Below are 16,524 nucleotides of genomic sequence, written 5' to 3' on the forward strand. Positions count from 1 at the left end.
CCTTGCTGGCCCCTTGCCCCACCATGCGGTGAGCTACTAATATTATATATGACCATCCCTTGTAACAATAAACAGTTCCTTTTATTAAAACTTAAAAATAAGTTCAAAAGCTGATGATAAATCAGCTAAAAAAAATTTAGCTGACCTACAGCCATAACAATGAAAGATCTAAAATACTTAATACAACAGGAGAAGCAGAGAAACACTATTTGTATATCTAAGTTTTTTGGTAGCATTACAGACTAATTTTTATGTTAACTTTGGAAATGTTGGATCATATAGATTAATCAGCCTTAAATGGTTTCAGGATGGGGTATTGGAAGTTCTGCCTACAGGAACACAAACCTGCTCATGGTCTGCCATTGAAGTCAGATGAGCAAAAACTAGAAACAATCCCTTTTTAGTGATGGCCATTGTTTATGGAACTTGCACTGAGAGGATGTGCACCTGGCCACATTAGTGCTAGCTTTTAAAAAGGGCATCGAAAATCTGTCGTCGCCCCCCCCCCAGATTTGGTTCTTTTATTAAGAAAACTTTGACTTTTTTAGATTGTTGCTTTTAGATTTTTCAATTTCAGCAGTTGAAAATGTATTGAACTTTCGGTTTCAGCTAAACACTTTTAAAAACGACGTATTGCTAGTTTTGTTTTGCTGCTTTTAAAATCCGCTTCACCTGTGAAATGTTTCAGTTGTATTTCATTGTGTTTTGTAATTTACTATATTGTTTTTGTAAGCTGCCCTGATAGGATATTGCCAGCTCCAAATAGTTACAGAGGTATGTCTCATAGCTAAAGCAAGGGATGCAGAACCTGCAGCCCTCCAGATGTTGCTGGACTGCCGTTCCTGTCATCCCTGACCATTGGCAATGTTTGCTGGGGTCGAAGGGGATTGGGATTCAACAGCACCTGGAGTGCTGCAGATTCCCCAGCCCTGGTATAAAGTATTAGCAGAAGGCATGTTTTAAATTTGACATTTGCTTTATTGCAGCTTTATCAGGCTCAAAAGGAGGATCCTCCCCTGGCTCGAAACATGCCTCCTGTAGCAGGAAAGATATTGTGGTCGAGGCAGCTGTTCAGGCGTATCAGCGAGCCAATCAACTATTTTTATGTAAGTTTCCGATTATCACCCACCTGAAAGTGACATAAGCTGTAAACCACAGCAAGCAGCTCAATTACATTGTCTCGCCTCTCTGTGGTCCACTGGCAAGAATACTGCTTGTTAACATCACCTTACTTCATATCTTCCAGAAAGTGCTGCTGTGTGGAATGATATAGAAGAGTCTGCAGGTGGAGCTGTTTTGCTGAGTTTGAAAGCAATATTGAAAGTAGCATCCCAACTCACTAGTATCTAGTGCATATTTCCACAGTGGTTTGATTTTTGTTAGCCGTAGCCCTTAAAGGCCAGGTTGCTGTCACTTAAAAATCTCTCTGTGTGTCTAGAAAACCCAAAGAAGCTGTCATTGTTTTGCTGCAGAGAGGTATCTCAAGAGGATTTTTTAATAATAATAAAAAACCCTGTATGAAGTGACATTATAACATCGCCCCCTAATATCTTCATTCCTGAAGAAGTGTCCCATTCATCTAGGATACAAGAAATGATTAGAGCAGGAGTATATAACCTTCAATTCAGTAATCTGCTCTGCTCCCCAAGACAACTTTTTCTGGCTCCACAACACCTCACCATTTTTGGGGTGTGTGTGTGTTAATGCAGATACTGCCCTGGGGTGAGCAGATAAGTCAGTGGCTTGAGGCACATGAAAAATACTCCCTCCCTGGTCATCACACTGATTATTTGAAGAGCAGCAAGGAGCAAAAAAACCCAAAAACCCTCATTTGATTTCAATGGGTGTATGCTGTGTATGTGCATGTGAAAGTGAAAATGTGGGGTGGCCATGCCCACATTTGGCCATATCCACCATTGGTATGCAGCCCCTGTGGTGCCCGGGCAAAAAGAATTATAAGCTACCGTGTGTTACAGGCCTATTCACTCTTACCCACTCTTCATTTTCCATTTTCCTTTTCCAGTGGAGAGCCTAACTACATGTTGCTTTAGGTGTGTAGAGTGCAGCATCTCTGGTTTATAAGCTTTCATTTTAAGTTTTCATCAAGATGACATCATATAGCGAAGGGCGTGTGTGTGTTAATCCTTTCCGCCCGTGATGGTGTCAAAAATCCCCCTCTGCAGCAGTTGCTTTAGAAAGAGAACTCCTGTTACCACCAACAGGATCTGTTTTTATACGGCCAGTTGCCATGCGAGGTGTAATTTTCATCTGTATTGCAGCTGGGAAAGGAATGGATTATGCCTGACCATGCACTGTAATGAAAGCTCTTTCCTTTCCTTTCCTTTCCTTTCCTTTCCTTTCCTTTCCTTTCCTTTCCTTTCCTTTCCTTTCCTTTCCTTTCCTTTCCTTTCCTTTCCTTTCCTTTCCTTTCCTTTCCTTTCTGTTTACGTATTTATATACTACTGAGTACCAGGCTGGGAAGAGGGGAAGTTCTCTAGGAATGCAGACATCACTGTCTTATTTGTAGAAGGGTCCAGTTAACTTCAAAACTAGTAGGAACTCAAAACACCTGAGTTGGCTATTATCAATTAAATCTATCATATAATAATAATAATAATAATAGTAATAGTAATAATAATAATAATAATAATAATAATAATAATAATAATAATACTTTATTATTTATACCCCACCCATCTGGCTGAGTTTTCCCCAGCCACTCTGGGCGGCTTCCAACAGAACATTAAAATGCAATAATCTATTAAACATTAAAAGCTTCCCTAAACAGGGCTGCCTTCTCTTTGACATCTGGTGGGAGGGTGTTCCACAGGACAGGTGCCACTACCAAGAAGGCCCTCTGCTTGGTTCCCTGTAACTTGGCTTCTCGTAGTGAGGGAACTGGCAGAAGGCCCTCAGCACTGGACCTTTATACCTTTTGGCAAGGATCCAAAAAGATGTTCCATGCGAGTGCAGGATTGAGCCACGCATGCAGCCCAAGGTTTCATTAGCTTTCCCTCCAGCATTTCCGAACTGTCAAAAGAGATAAATTACTATGTGTTTAAGAAGTTGCTGATCTATTCAGCAGTGGGAACTGCTGGAGAGAAAGTGAACAAACCCCAGACTGCTTATGCGTTTCTCCTTCATGTATTTATTTGACTTTGGGCCGAGGCATATAAAAGCTGAATTATGATGCTGTCTGTAATTACACTGAAGGAGCACTGGTGCGCATTAACAGCATATGTGTAATATTGAAAGCCTTTTTTAAAAATCACATTATGCAAGATCATACAGTAGGTCTGGGGGCGAAACAGATACCTTCTTAATTAGTTTTATTTTTAATTAAAGGACACCGTATTTCATTCACGTACCTTTTTATTATGTATTTCAATATTTCAACAGAAAAATTCAGATATCTTGGCAAGCGCAGAAGGTAAAGCAGTCGTTCGATTGTTCAATAGAATTTCCTATGTATTGGTGGAGTTTGAGGTGCTCTATCACACAGCTTGGATGAAGGAAATTTCACAGCTACAGTATGGTATGTTGCTTGAGCTGCAATGAATACAGTATTACTAAACTGGAGCCTCCCTCCCTGCTGGCATTGCTCACCAGCCCTGTGTACTCCCCATCCCCTCACAGTTCCTTTAATCCCCATCCGGTCTATCGCCACCCCTACCTACCCACTATCCCCCCCACTCCATTGCCAATCCATAATCCCTCACAGCTCACCTCAGACTCCCCCTCCATCATCCCCCCACAGCTTGCCCCAGTCACAAGACTGGTGCAGCCACTCTCAGGGGAGAGGGGAACGAAGAGGAGAAAGTCTTTAGCCCCCTCTGCCTTGCACTGCCACCAACAGAAGAAGTGCACGCTTCCTTCTTGCAATGGTGGGTGGTAGACAAAGGAGGGGCAAGATTTCCTCTCTTTGTGGTGGTTGCGCCCGCAACAGCAGTGTGGGGTTCATGAGGGACCGCCTCTTCCCATATGAACCTACTTGGTCCCTGAGATCATCTTCTGAGGCCCTCCTTCATGTGCCTCCTCCTCGAGGGGTCCGGAGGGTGGCAACACAAGAACGGGCCTTCTCTGCAGTGGCTCCCCGTCTGTGGAATGCTTTCCCCAGGGAAGTTTGCCATGCGCCTTTATTATACACCTTTAGGCGCCAGGCAAAAACGTTCCTTTTTAACCAGGCTTTTGGTTGATCTTATTGACATCCAACACCCTCTTAGAATGTGGCTTTTGGGGGGTTATTAGGTTATTGCTTTTGGTTTGGTTTTATATGTTGTGGTCTTGTTGTGACCGCCCTGAAACCTCTGGGTATAAGTTGAATAAATAATAATAAATAATGAAGGCTTGTGGGGGCCACTTACCCTGCTGCCTGCTCATTTGCTCTGCTGAACCACCTGCCCATTCACCCACTCACTGGCTTCCCCCCTGTTGTCACACTGCATAGGTGACCACGCGAATTGCCACATGAAGACTTTGTCCTTACAAAACTAATACATAGCAAGATTGTATCACTGCACTTGCCAGCTTGACTCCTGGCAATATCGTGACTTTATGAGATAGAAAAATGGACCTAAAACTGTATGATGTCTTCCCCAAACCCCACACCCCACACCCCAATTTAATTTCAGCATTGCAGGTTACACTCTTGGTTCGTCATCCTGAAACTGGAAAGCTTTTGGTTAATTTTGACCCCAAGATTTTAGAGATTGTCCGAGAGACAAAATGCATGATAAAAATGGGACTAGACGTGCCCGAAGAGGCAAAGAGGATAGTTAAGATTGAAAGCCATGTTAAGGCAAACAAATTATGCTTGGAGGTAGGTAAACAATGATGACATATATGCTTTTCTAAATAATGCGCAATGTCAGTTAGATTTTTGTACCATGTCAGCCTGTTTTCCTTGGGTATCAGGCCATCAGGTAGGTGGATAGGTTGGCAATCAGTGCCCCCAATGCCCAAGGCAGGAAATGTTCCAGAGTCAAGGTATACATGGCTGCATGCCTACTCTATGACTTCTGAAATCTATTTCTGAATCAGTTTCTTTATGTCTCCAACTAATAAACACAATTGCATAGATAATGGAAAAATAGGCATTTTTAAAATCATAGCTGGGTTTTTTTTTGGGGGGGGGGTTGTGACTATAGAGAGACTTTAAAAATTAAAGATAGAGCTTGGTTGTCATGTCTATTTTGACTCTAAGCCAATAGGGCAAGGCTGACTGAAATGTGACATACAGAGAACATCCGCAGCCCACCTTTTAATCATGTGTGGTTCTGTGGTGGAATACTGGCTATGGGGAGATAAGCTTCATAAGTTTAAAATGTCCTCTTTGCATATTCTTTGAATCATCAAGGTTTCTCGGGGAGATCAGGGGTCAGAGCTCTTTGTCTGAGGAGAAATATCTTTCTTAACACTTGTGATACTCCTGTCAGTGAAGCCACCAAGCCCATGGCAGTCCGTAAATCCTCACCTATTTTTTTCATTGAATGGCTTGTGCTTTCAAATAGCATACACAGGAACATTAGGAAGAACTTCCTAACAGGACAAAATGCTGTTCAATAGTGAAATAGGCAGCCATGGATAGTAGCAGATAATGATTTATTAGAGGTTTTTAAGCAGAGGACGAGACGTATCAGGATTCGCTGTATCAGCAGGAAGTTGAACCAAGCGTCTCTTTGAAGTACCTTCTAAGTCTTCCAAAATTTGGCTGGGGGCTTTGGGATATTCTACCGCACAGTCACATTGTAAATTCTGTTAAAATTCATTAAGCTATTGAATATTTGTTTTAAATCTCAGAATATTCTACACTGCTATGAAAATTTGTGTCAAGAAGTACCAACTGTCTTTGTCAATTTGATGGCACCCAAAATGAAGAAGGTGAGTTGTGGCTGGTAGCTTAGAAGGCATGTAGGGCAGTAGGTAGAGCCCATTTCTTCTAGTTTTGACCTGTCCTCCTGTCTGTTGAGTTCTACAAAGGTGACACTGAGACTGTACAAATCCAGGACTTTATACCAATCCACAGGGGATCTATTGCAGATTTTGATTTGAAATATATATATATATATATATTGTAGAATTAGATAAAAGGAGAGAATAGAGAAACTAAAGATGATTCCATGTTTGTGAGCTTAAGAATAAAAATTAGGATTGGAGAAAATGTCTATGATTATTATATTTAGCTTGCCACAGTATAATCTATAAAGAAAGGCTTAAAAGTGTTACTGACCCTTAGTGAAATACTTGACTGTCATTACGATTTGTTATATGCTATAGCATTCACAATAAATGCCTATTTTCCCTGTCTTTGTCTTTTCCCCTACTTTCTGTAGGTAGAATCTGTGCTGAGGCAAGGGCTTACCATTTTAACCTGGTCATCTTTGACTTTAGATAGCTTCTTCCAGGAAGTTGATGAAGTTATAAAAATGTTTAATCAGCTTTTGAAGAAGGTAAACCTGATTTTGAACATGTGTTCAACAGATTTTTTTGTTTGTTTTATTGCTAATATTGCACCATCAGCTTGGGATGTATGAAGTGTTAGGGGAAGAGTAGTACCTCTGGTATGGGACACATTCTGTTCCTTCTGAGGTATGTAGTTCGTTCACCTTTGGTCCCCACCCTGCACTCAGCTCTCACCTGTGGCTTCTAGCAGCTATCAGCATGTGACTGTGACCAGAGCCCATGAATGGCTTTGACTGGCCAGCTAAACCAGGTGAAGGTAGCCAATGGGTCTCAAACCCTTAGTGAGTTAGGGACTTCCCCTGCATGTGAAGACAAGGACAAGGTTGGGGCTCAAATCCCGTGGGCATGTGAAACCAGTTGTGTGGATTTGAATCACAGCCCTTAACTTCATTGATGTTTTGGGGTGAGTTAGGTTTTTGCCCCTCAAAATCAAAATCTATGGGATTCCCGAAATAATACTGATGTGAAACCCTTGAAAGACATTGGCATGTTATTAACTATCTTTTTTTAAAAACAGATTAATGACTTAAGCGAAATGCAGATTGATTTAACAATGAAAGACATGGCAAATACCCTATTACTTATACTACCAGAAAGTCCAACGAAAGTGGAGGATTTACTCGCACGCAATGAGGTGACCACATTTTTAAAAAATAAATGGAACAAATATCTTTATAAATAGACATTTTTATTTGTCACTTTGATTGATTGTGTGTGCAAGCATGCAACAACATTATTGATTAGTTCTCATACCCTCCTTTGCCTCTCACCTCACCGTGCTACTACTTTATACATGAGTAGACCAGAATCCTGTTCCTAAGTAGCTATGAGTTACATAGACTTGAACTAAAAGATTATTGTTATTTTCGTGAAGCAACATTCTGCACCTTCCATTTGTCCTCTTCCTTTATTTTTTATTCTTAATAAATTTCATTAAAAATTGGTTGCTGGTGTATTGAGGCTCATGGGTAGCTTTGTGCCAAAACTCAGGGTTATTCCAACCCTTCAGGTACCTTGCACTTGGTTCAAGCTACACTACGCTGGTCTCTGGGGAGAGACAGATGAGCTGGATTCTGTCTCTCTGCTTCCCTTGAACTAAGCCACACCCACACTGGCAAAGTGATCTCAGGTCTCACATTAACCCTTTTAGGCATGCAAGTGTGAGTCAATAACTATATTACAACATGAGATACCTGTTAAGGCAGAGGAGAGGGAAGGCTTGTAGGATTTTGTTGGCATCCACAGCAATATCAAACTTGTCCATTCACCTGGGCCACTAATTTGCCTTGGAACCATGTTCCTATAGTTTGGAAACTTCATGTTAAAGAAGTGAAATTATGGCAAAATCTGTCTTAGGTATGTGTTTTACATATTACCTGAGTGAAGTAACAGGTGTCTTGTCTTGGTTGTCTAGGATTGATCTTCGAATTGGGTTCAGCAACTGAGTAGGTTCCTGTAAGGTGGGAAACCTCCACAGACACCATAGGAACTCAGTCCTTATATGATATTTTTGGAAGAATATGATCTTTTTGAATAATAATAATATCTATAAAGACTGATTGTTCAAACTTTAAGGCCAGATGATTTGTTCTGGTTTAAAGCACTTCATATTCGGATAATACGAAAATACTCTAGTGATAAATATAAGATTATTGCTTTTGAATATTCAAAAGTGATATGTGTAAATCAAAGTTAAAATGTCTCACTTTTTATAACCATAAGTAATTAAAGACATTTCAAAATAAGTTTTCATTTGTGATAGATTATTGGTATTAACTAATGGAATGACAACTTTGGCCAAGTGTTCTGTCCCCCCCACCCCCAGTATTGTAAACATTCTTCCTGTATATCATGAACAGGTATGCACCAAGGAATGGGCTGAAATATTAAACAACAGAAGCAGACACATAGAAGATGCTGTGCAAGAACTCATATCTATATTTGAGCATATTTACGAAGTTAAGCGTACTAAAAAACCATCTGTGAGAAAATTTCAGCCACAAGGTATTTTTTATACCCCTGTGTGAAATGTACAAAAGAAACAAGTAGCTATATTTATGCACATTTTATTTGCCTTTCACCGTGAGGTGTGTGTGTTGGTTGTCCAAGATAAGATAAATATATAAGATTCCTTATTATCAATGATTATTAGAAGGTTTTTTTTTAATGCTTCAAAGGCGATATTTATTTATTCAAAAGCCTTTCTAAACTGCTCCAGTTTTAAAAATCTATGCAGTATACAAAAATACTACATAAAAACAGCAGAACAGTATTGTAAAAGTAGAGATGCAAACATAAAAATATATATTAAAAAACAGATATCATTTCTGGTGCATGTTCTATAGAAGCTTCCATCCCTTTGCACTCCCATGCTTTGCCAAAATCCTGTAAAATGGTTGTTATTGTTCCTCATTACACCTTTCTGCCACCCCACCCAATTCAGCCTGCCTGCCTACCTTCCTGTTTCATCACACCAGCAGTAACTGATGGATTTGTGATCTGTTAGGAGCCTGCTTCTTTATCCAGCCTGGAGCTCAAATAGGCATTTTGCAATGCAATCCTCAGTACACTTCTTCCTATTCAGTGCCTGATCTTGAGACCAGCTGTTCTCAAGTGGGCACTGGGGTCTTCACAAAGATCATGGTGACTGTTGTGGTTTATCAACAGCAGGAAGGGATACCTTTGTACCCTTACTTAGACAACATCATGATCTGGTCACCATCATTCCTTCATTTGGTGTATTGAGACCTGAGGACTATGGGTTTTTCAGGAATACAACAGAGAGTCAGCTGATACCAACACATCACCTACAACACCTGGGTCCCTTTCTAGACACAAGTCTGGAGACGAGTGCATGCTGCCGAGAACGGTTGGTACAGGGTGCATGGAGTCCTTCATAAGTCCCTGCTCCTCCACATGCAGCTGCTGGGTGACCTTGGGCTAGTCACACTTCTCTGAAGTCTCTCAGCCTCACTCACCTCACAGAGTGTTCGTTGTGGGGGAGGAAGGTTAAGGAGATTGTTAGCCGCTTTGAGACTCCTTAGGGTAGTGTTTCATTCCAGCAGCATCTTAGAGACCAACTAAGTTTGTCATTAGTATGAGCTTTCATGTGCATGCACATTGCACACTTCTTCAGATGGAATCTTGCTAAAGCATGTTGTGGTGTGCCACTTTATTGCTGTTCCAATAGCATCCAGTGATGGTATAAATCTCAGGCTAGACTGCACCCATTTATGCAGAATGTCTCCAAGGTGAACGGTCTCTGGGATATTAGCAGTATAGGTAAGGGAAATTGGCAAATTGGATCCATTACTTTGGGATAATGTTTGGTGCCAAGAGGTGGCCCAGCTGCAGTGATGCACAAAGTGGGCCTGAGTGTGAACCATGGCTGCTATACACCTGATGAAGAATTGGGGTGAATGTGGCCTGCCTGCCTCCCATGTTCCTACCCAGTTTTTGCCTGACCTTTATATGATTGAATTAACATTTGTGGAGGGGTTTATATGCATAGGGCCAACTGTGCAAAGGATCGACCTACATGACCTATTAACCTCAATTTTGTAGTGTATTGGTTGCAGGGATGAGGCCTATATGGATTGGGCTTTACGTATGCAAAATCTTATGGGAAAAGTAGGTCTTAGTGCATGAATAAAAAGGTAAAGGTAAAGGGACTCCTGACCATTAGGTCCAGTCGTGACCGACTCTGGGGTTGCGGCGCTTATCTCGCGTTATTGGCCGAGGGAGCCAGCGTACAGCTTTCGGGTCATGTGGCCGGCATGACTAAGCCGCTTCTGGCGAACCAGAGCAGCACACGGAAACGCTGTTTACCTTCCTGCTGGAGCGGTACCTATTTATTTACTTTCACTTTGACGTGCTTTCGAACTGCTAGGTTGGCAGGAGCTGGGACCGAGCAACGGGAGCTCACCCCATCGTGGGGATTCAAACCACCAACCTTCCGATCGGGAAACCCTGGGCTCTGTGTGGTTTAACCCACAGCGCTGACAGTAATCCTTTCCCTTTCATCGTAGGTACAGTGTTTGGTATGAGCTTCTGCACAGGACTATCAGTTGAATGAACTATATTAAATTTATTTTATATTTTATTTTCAATAGAAGGGAAGCATGTAGCATTTGGAAGTTCATCAGACGAGAGGACCTCTGGGTCTTCAGCTTTGGTTAGTAGTGAAGACGCTGAGGACAGTGAGAAGGAAGATGAGTTTAAAAAGGTATTGCATTGCAAATGAGTAACCGGATATATAGTGCAGGACTCACATTACTGAAACTGAACAGAAAAAATATTCGCAAAGCTGTTACACAAGTTGTAAAGACAATTTTCAAATGTTATTTAGCTTTTCCTCCCCTCTGCCCTCTTTTGGAGGAACTTGGAAGTGAGAGTGGGATTGCAGTCTTTTTGTCCTGAACTATGGCGATGCCCACCACTGAGGTCAAGCAAGGGCAAGCTCAGTAGTCCCAGGGTTTTGGGCAGATAGAAGGGCAAAGCAGAATCTGTACCATGAAGAAGGATCAAGGTGTGAGTTTCCTGGTCTGGTGCTTTACTGAACGTAGGAAGATTCTAAGTCAAATCTCATTTTGTCTCATAAGAATCCCCTGTGACCAACTCAGTAATAACTAGATAACTGGTCTATTAGTTTGAAGAAACAAAGAGAAGAGAGATAAAGTGCTGGCTGTTTATTGGGATATATTTAACAGGAACACATTCTTCTTAATTGTAGGAATGCAAAGAAGTAGTTGCATATTTTAGTCATCAGTTGCTGGACAGCCTACAAAAAGCTACTCGATTATCCTTGGATGCCCTTAAAAAGCGAATATTTGTTTCAAGGTATGTGGTAAAAGAACCTTTGTGTGGTGAAGGAAATTTCACACAGGTTGTAATGGCTGCTCAATAAACACAATAAATTGAACTGAATTGAACAGGTTGTATCCTCAAAATGCTAAATCTTGAAGTGGATTTTCTTTCCCCACAAGACCCAGTCCCATTCCTTCACAACTCACAAGATGCTAGTACTTTTTTGCCACTGGCATAAGAAAACAAACAGAGCAATTGACCAGACTTTGTCTGTCTTGGAAGAGCTGGGTGTCCCCCCTTCCTCTCTTCAACTTCCCTCTTGCTGCCCCACAGAACCCTCTTGGTGTGCCCTCTGTTCTGTTCTCTTCCTGCCCCCCCCCCCTGCCAATTTCGGCATTTTGTAGTGGCATTTCAATAAAACATTTCCTGTTTCTTTTTCCGCTCCAGCTCATTTGGACGACTACCCTATTTACCTCAGACAGCAACTACTAAACCCGAAGATGTTATTACATTTCTAAAAGCTGAAGTGCACTTAGCTATTCCAAATGTTGTAAGTGATTTATGCAATCTAGAAGGTGAACGCCTTAATTTCTTCTGATTATTTTAACTTTTGCAATGCTGTTCAATAAATTTCTTGAAGATTTGGATGAAGTAGTGTACAACTCACATACAAAATCTAGAGATGATTTAATTTTTTAAAAAATGAGAACTCACAAGCTTATGGGCTGCTGATGGCAAATGCTTACCAAACTGTGTTTGGGTTTAAGAGAGTTACATTTGTGTTTAAGAAAGTTGCATTGCGTTTAATGGAAAGCATTTATCTGTTCTATGTAGGTAATGGTGCCTAGTTTGGATGATATCCAGCAAGCCATCAACCGTATGATTCAGTTGACACTGGATGTAAGCCGTGGGGTGGCACACTGGGGACAGCACCACCCGCCAAGAGCCAGTGCCACCCTGGAAAGCAATGTTGCTGCAACACCCAGCGTAATTGGAGGGAAAGTGAGAAAAGAAGAAAGTAAGTTAGTAGCCTCTGCTCCTCTTTTCCATTACAAAGTGCCATTGCTTCCAAAATTTCAAAACTGTTCTTTAAAGCTACACCTAACCCAGCTGGGCATTTATACTGTGAAATGCCCACTTTTTAAGTGACATCTGCATGGTGTTGTAGATAAAACACCTGCTCTCATGTATTACCTGTTCAGCTTCTGATTCTTTGCTCCCTCTTGGGTCTAGGATCCTGTGTACCCCAGAGGATCCTGCACAGGCCAGGGGACCCAAATGACCCCCGAAAACAACCCAGTAGCACCATGGCAAAGCAGCAGTGGCTCCACCAGCAACTGAGACTTTAGCTTCCTGCCCCTTTAATTTTTTAAAAAATGTCTGACCCCAGCAATGAGCAAGGCCAACCAGATACCACCCCGTGGGTTGCAGAACCAATGAGAGCAGAAAGGGTGTGTTGTGAGGGGACTTGGCGCCCCCTCTGGCTATGGTGCTGCTTTTCGTCCCATGAACCCGAACGTACCTTAGAGAGTTGTCTAGCGCAACTTATGTTTGCTCTCTCTGTGTGTGAGGACAAAACCCTTGTTTTACGGGTCTGCTGGCCAGCCAGCGAGGAAAGAAGGGAAAAGTGTATATCTAAAGAGAGGATATTTGGACCATTATCCTAAACAAACATGTTCAGGTCCTCTGTCATCCTTATTGTACACTGACTATATTGCAAGCCCCCTTGATAACTTTGATTAGTAGGCAAAGGATATATATTCCAGATAAAGAAATAAGCCTCGGCGAGTGCCAGAGGGATTAACAAAGACACAAGTAGTCTTTATTTCTCAGAAATACATAAGTAAGTAAAATAGAATCTGAGAGCACAATCCAGGCAATGTAAAGTAGTAACCCTGAGATATGGTCTACTAAATAAAATAAAATAAATAAACAAACAAAATATTGTTAAATCTCAGTGAAATGCTTTTTTAATAAGAAATACATATTTATTAGTGTAGATTTCTGCTGATTATGATTTTGCTCTGTTTTGATATATGGAAGGGGAGTGTTACGAGAGGCTAAAGAATTTATGTTGTTAACCATATTTCTCAGAACCACCAGAAGAGACATATCCTGCAAGAAAGTTGAGAAATTTCTATCCAGGGGTGGCAGAACACAAAGATATTTCCAAGTTAGTTGTGCTTCTGTCCTCATCGGTAAACTCTGTACGAAAAGCAGCTAGTGAAGCACTGCAAGACTTTCAAAAATATAAAGCTCTGTGGACAGAAGACAGGGATGCGAAAGTTCAGGTAAACTGAATTCTGAGCCTTCGTTGTGATTTTAAGCACCACATTTCTTTTTACTCCCCTGGGTGCAGACGACCTGGCCTCTAATCCGACCCCATTCCTATAACAGTGTTCAGTTGATATACGCATGTGTCACACTCCTTATGTAGCCTTTGAAGTAACACTACAATACTGAATACTGTTTTAACAGAATAAAATAATTCATGTTAATAATCCATTCCAACTGCTTACAGCAATTTTTGGCCAGTAACCCGTCTCTGACTGAGATCAGGTCAGAGATTCTTCATTACGCTACCTTTGAACAAGAGATAGAAGATTTAAAACCTACAATTTCTGTTGGCCCCATTGAACTGAATACAGGTATGAAAACCATTTTCTTTATGTGCAATGTGCAGGGAAATAAATTGTCGCTTTTGGGGCAACAAGTTATCTGCTTTTCTGAGCAACATTTGGAATAGCTGTGTCAATTGTAAGTTGATCTTGCAATCTTGAATTGATCTTTTCCTGTTGTTTCTAGGTCTTCAGATTGTCTTTTGTCCATCCTAGAGAAATGCCTTAATACTTTTTTTTTACAGCCATAGCACTGAGTTGAAATTTTGTTGTAGCAACACAAATCTGGCATTTGTGGAAATTTTACTTTGAACTACAATTATTGGGCAGACAAAAGATCATGTCATAGCCCAGTAACCAACCACATTATGTTAGGAAATAACTCGCTCATCTCCAAAGTCCAATAGAGAAGTTATTCTCAATGTGCTCTGTGAAATATGGTGGGGAGCTCTGAGCACCCCAGACACCTCCATGTGATTGAGACCTCCAGTTGAGGATGAAGGAGTCTGTGCACAAGCAGCTGAATGTGCTTAGGTTTCCTCTTCATATTGTCTGTCCAATGTCTGAAGGCAGAGGTGCGCAGGGCCAGCACATGCAGCCCTACATGCCGCTCTGCACATTCTTGGAACATATGATGGATAACCTCTGTGCACTGCTAGGTCTTCTCTTGATTCTTAAGTTCTATACCTGTTACAGGAAATAATTACACAGTGGAAACATCCCCCTCCCCCGTGACTACATTTATTGGCTCAAATTGTTACTTAACTCTAGTTAGTTAGGGGGTTCTGTTAAGGAGATACAAAGTGAGAGTAAAGCATGAAGATGTAATAACATATGTTATTTTACTAACTATAACCAAAATCTAAAGAAGCAGGGCTTTGATCACCTAGCACAAATTAAACAGGAAAGACTCCTTAAGTTTCCGCTTAAGGATTTGAGATTCTGCTGCATCCTGTACACCCATACCTGAAGGATGCACAACATTCATTGGGAAGAGACTCCCCTGAGAGCTGCTGGTTAGGAAATACAAACCCAAAGTCCCTTTGGCATGCAAAACTACTTGCTAAAAATTTTTGGGTCACAGCCTAAAGCATGAGTAGGCTGGACACGGCCGTGTCCAGGGGCCGGACACGGCCCAACTGCCTTCTCAATCCGGCCCACGGACGGTCCAGGAATCAGCATGTTTTTACATGAGTAGAATGTGTCCTTTCATTTAAAATGCATCTCTGGGTTATTTGTGGCGCATAGGAATTCGTTCATCCCCCCCCCCCCCAAAAATATATAGTCCGGCCCCCCACAAGGTCTGAGGGACAGTGGACCAGGCCCCTGCTGAAAAAGTTTGCTGACCCCTGGCCTAAAAGTTGTAATTTTGCTGACAAGGCTGTTTTGTTTTAAACTTGTCTGTGCCACTTCCTTTCAATGTGTGACATGCAAAAGGTAGTTGCTTTCTGTGTACAGTATGATCTAGTGACTGTAATTTTTCCATAGGACCAATGAAATTGGCACTCTCAATTGAAGCTAAAGCATGGAAAATGTTACTCTGCCGCTATTTAAATGAGGAGTACAAGAAGAAAATGCAAGACATGATGACATTTATATCAGAATATTTGAAAAAACTATCTCGACCAATTCGAGATTTAGATGATGTCAGATTTGCTATGGAAGCTCTGGCTCATATACGAGACAAGGAAATAGAAATGGATATGACTATGGGGCCCATTGAAGTAAGTTATTATTATTATTATTATTATTATTATTATTATTAAAAGAGCTGGGATTGACATTGCTTTTTTGACAATATGAATTGTGAGGCATCCTGGTCTTTGTTTTGTTTGTTTTTAGGAAGCTTATACAATTTTAAATAGATTTGAAGTTGAAGTAACAAAAGAGGAATCAGAAGGAGTTGATACATTACGGTATTCTTTCATAAAGCTACAAAGCAAAGCCGTAAGTTTATGAAACATACACCATTATACTAGAATTAATTAATGGCAGTTCACAAAAGTTCATTAGTATCAGCTTAGAGTATATAAGGTCATCTGGCCTGTGCTGCAAGATCAACAATCCTGGTTCATGGATCTCTATGGTGCTTCTGGACTGGAAATTTGTGCTCCTCAATCGTTTGTTTTAAGATCCTTGTGGCCCCTTCCAACTCTACAATTCTATGGTTCTAATAGCCGTGTTTCACATTTCTTTCCAAACCAACTTACCTCTTCTGGCTCATGGCTGCAAGATGCATATCCCTTCCCTTTATGATCATAGAATCATAGAATCATAGAGTTGGAAGAGACCACAAGGGCCATCCAGTCCAACCCCCTGCCAAGTCTTCCAGGACTTTCCACTTGAACTTGAACTTTTGTTCCTCATCCATGCACCCATGACAGAAGCACTCGCCCAACGTGGTAGACATTTGCTTTCCAGCTGCCTGGTCATTGCCACTTCTGGGGAGGGGAGAGGTAATAGGGAAGACAGTGTGGGATGGACATAATGGTGGGGGCACCAGATGGATTCCACCAGTGTGCTCCACTGGCTAAGCTGCTTCTAGCCCACAATGCTCTCAAAATCTTCTTTCTACAAGATACAGACCTGGTTGTTGTTTTTAGTTCTGTGTAATTCTTCTGCTCCATGTATTTTGGAA

At 41.3% G+C, this 16,524-nt stretch overlaps 1 protein-coding gene across 1 annotated transcript in view; it reads left to right on the forward strand.

Moving 5' to 3' along the window:
* Window positions 1–16,524, forward strand: part of DNAH8 (dynein axonemal heavy chain 8) — a 127,896-nt gene that overhangs the window by 18,041 nt on the left and 93,331 nt on the right. Inside the window, exons 12-26 of the mRNA XM_035110511.3 lie at window positions 987–1,106; window positions 3,400–3,535; window positions 4,632–4,819; window positions 5,800–5,880; window positions 6,333–6,449; window positions 6,980–7,096; window positions 8,322–8,466; window positions 10,575–10,687; window positions 11,195–11,301; window positions 11,716–11,818; window positions 12,103–12,286; window positions 13,363–13,559; window positions 13,790–13,916; window positions 15,375–15,610; window positions 15,729–15,833. Coding sequence (XP_034966402.3) covers window positions 987–1,106; window positions 3,400–3,535; window positions 4,632–4,819; window positions 5,800–5,880; window positions 6,333–6,449; window positions 6,980–7,096; window positions 8,322–8,466; window positions 10,575–10,687; window positions 11,195–11,301; window positions 11,716–11,818; window positions 12,103–12,286; window positions 13,363–13,559; window positions 13,790–13,916; window positions 15,375–15,610; window positions 15,729–15,833 — 2,076 coding nt within the window. The remainder of the gene's footprint in view (window positions 1–986; window positions 1,107–3,399; window positions 3,536–4,631; window positions 4,820–5,799; window positions 5,881–6,332; window positions 6,450–6,979; window positions 7,097–8,321; window positions 8,467–10,574; window positions 10,688–11,194; window positions 11,302–11,715; window positions 11,819–12,102; window positions 12,287–13,362; window positions 13,560–13,789; window positions 13,917–15,374; window positions 15,611–15,728; window positions 15,834–16,524) is intronic.

The sequence above is a fragment of the Zootoca vivipara genome, chromosome 3 (genome assembly GCF_965207765.1).
Source record: "Zootoca vivipara chromosome 3, rZooViv2.hap1.1, whole genome shotgun sequence".
Lineage (NCBI taxonomy): Eukaryota > Metazoa > Chordata > Lepidosauria > Squamata > Lacertidae > Zootoca > Zootoca vivipara.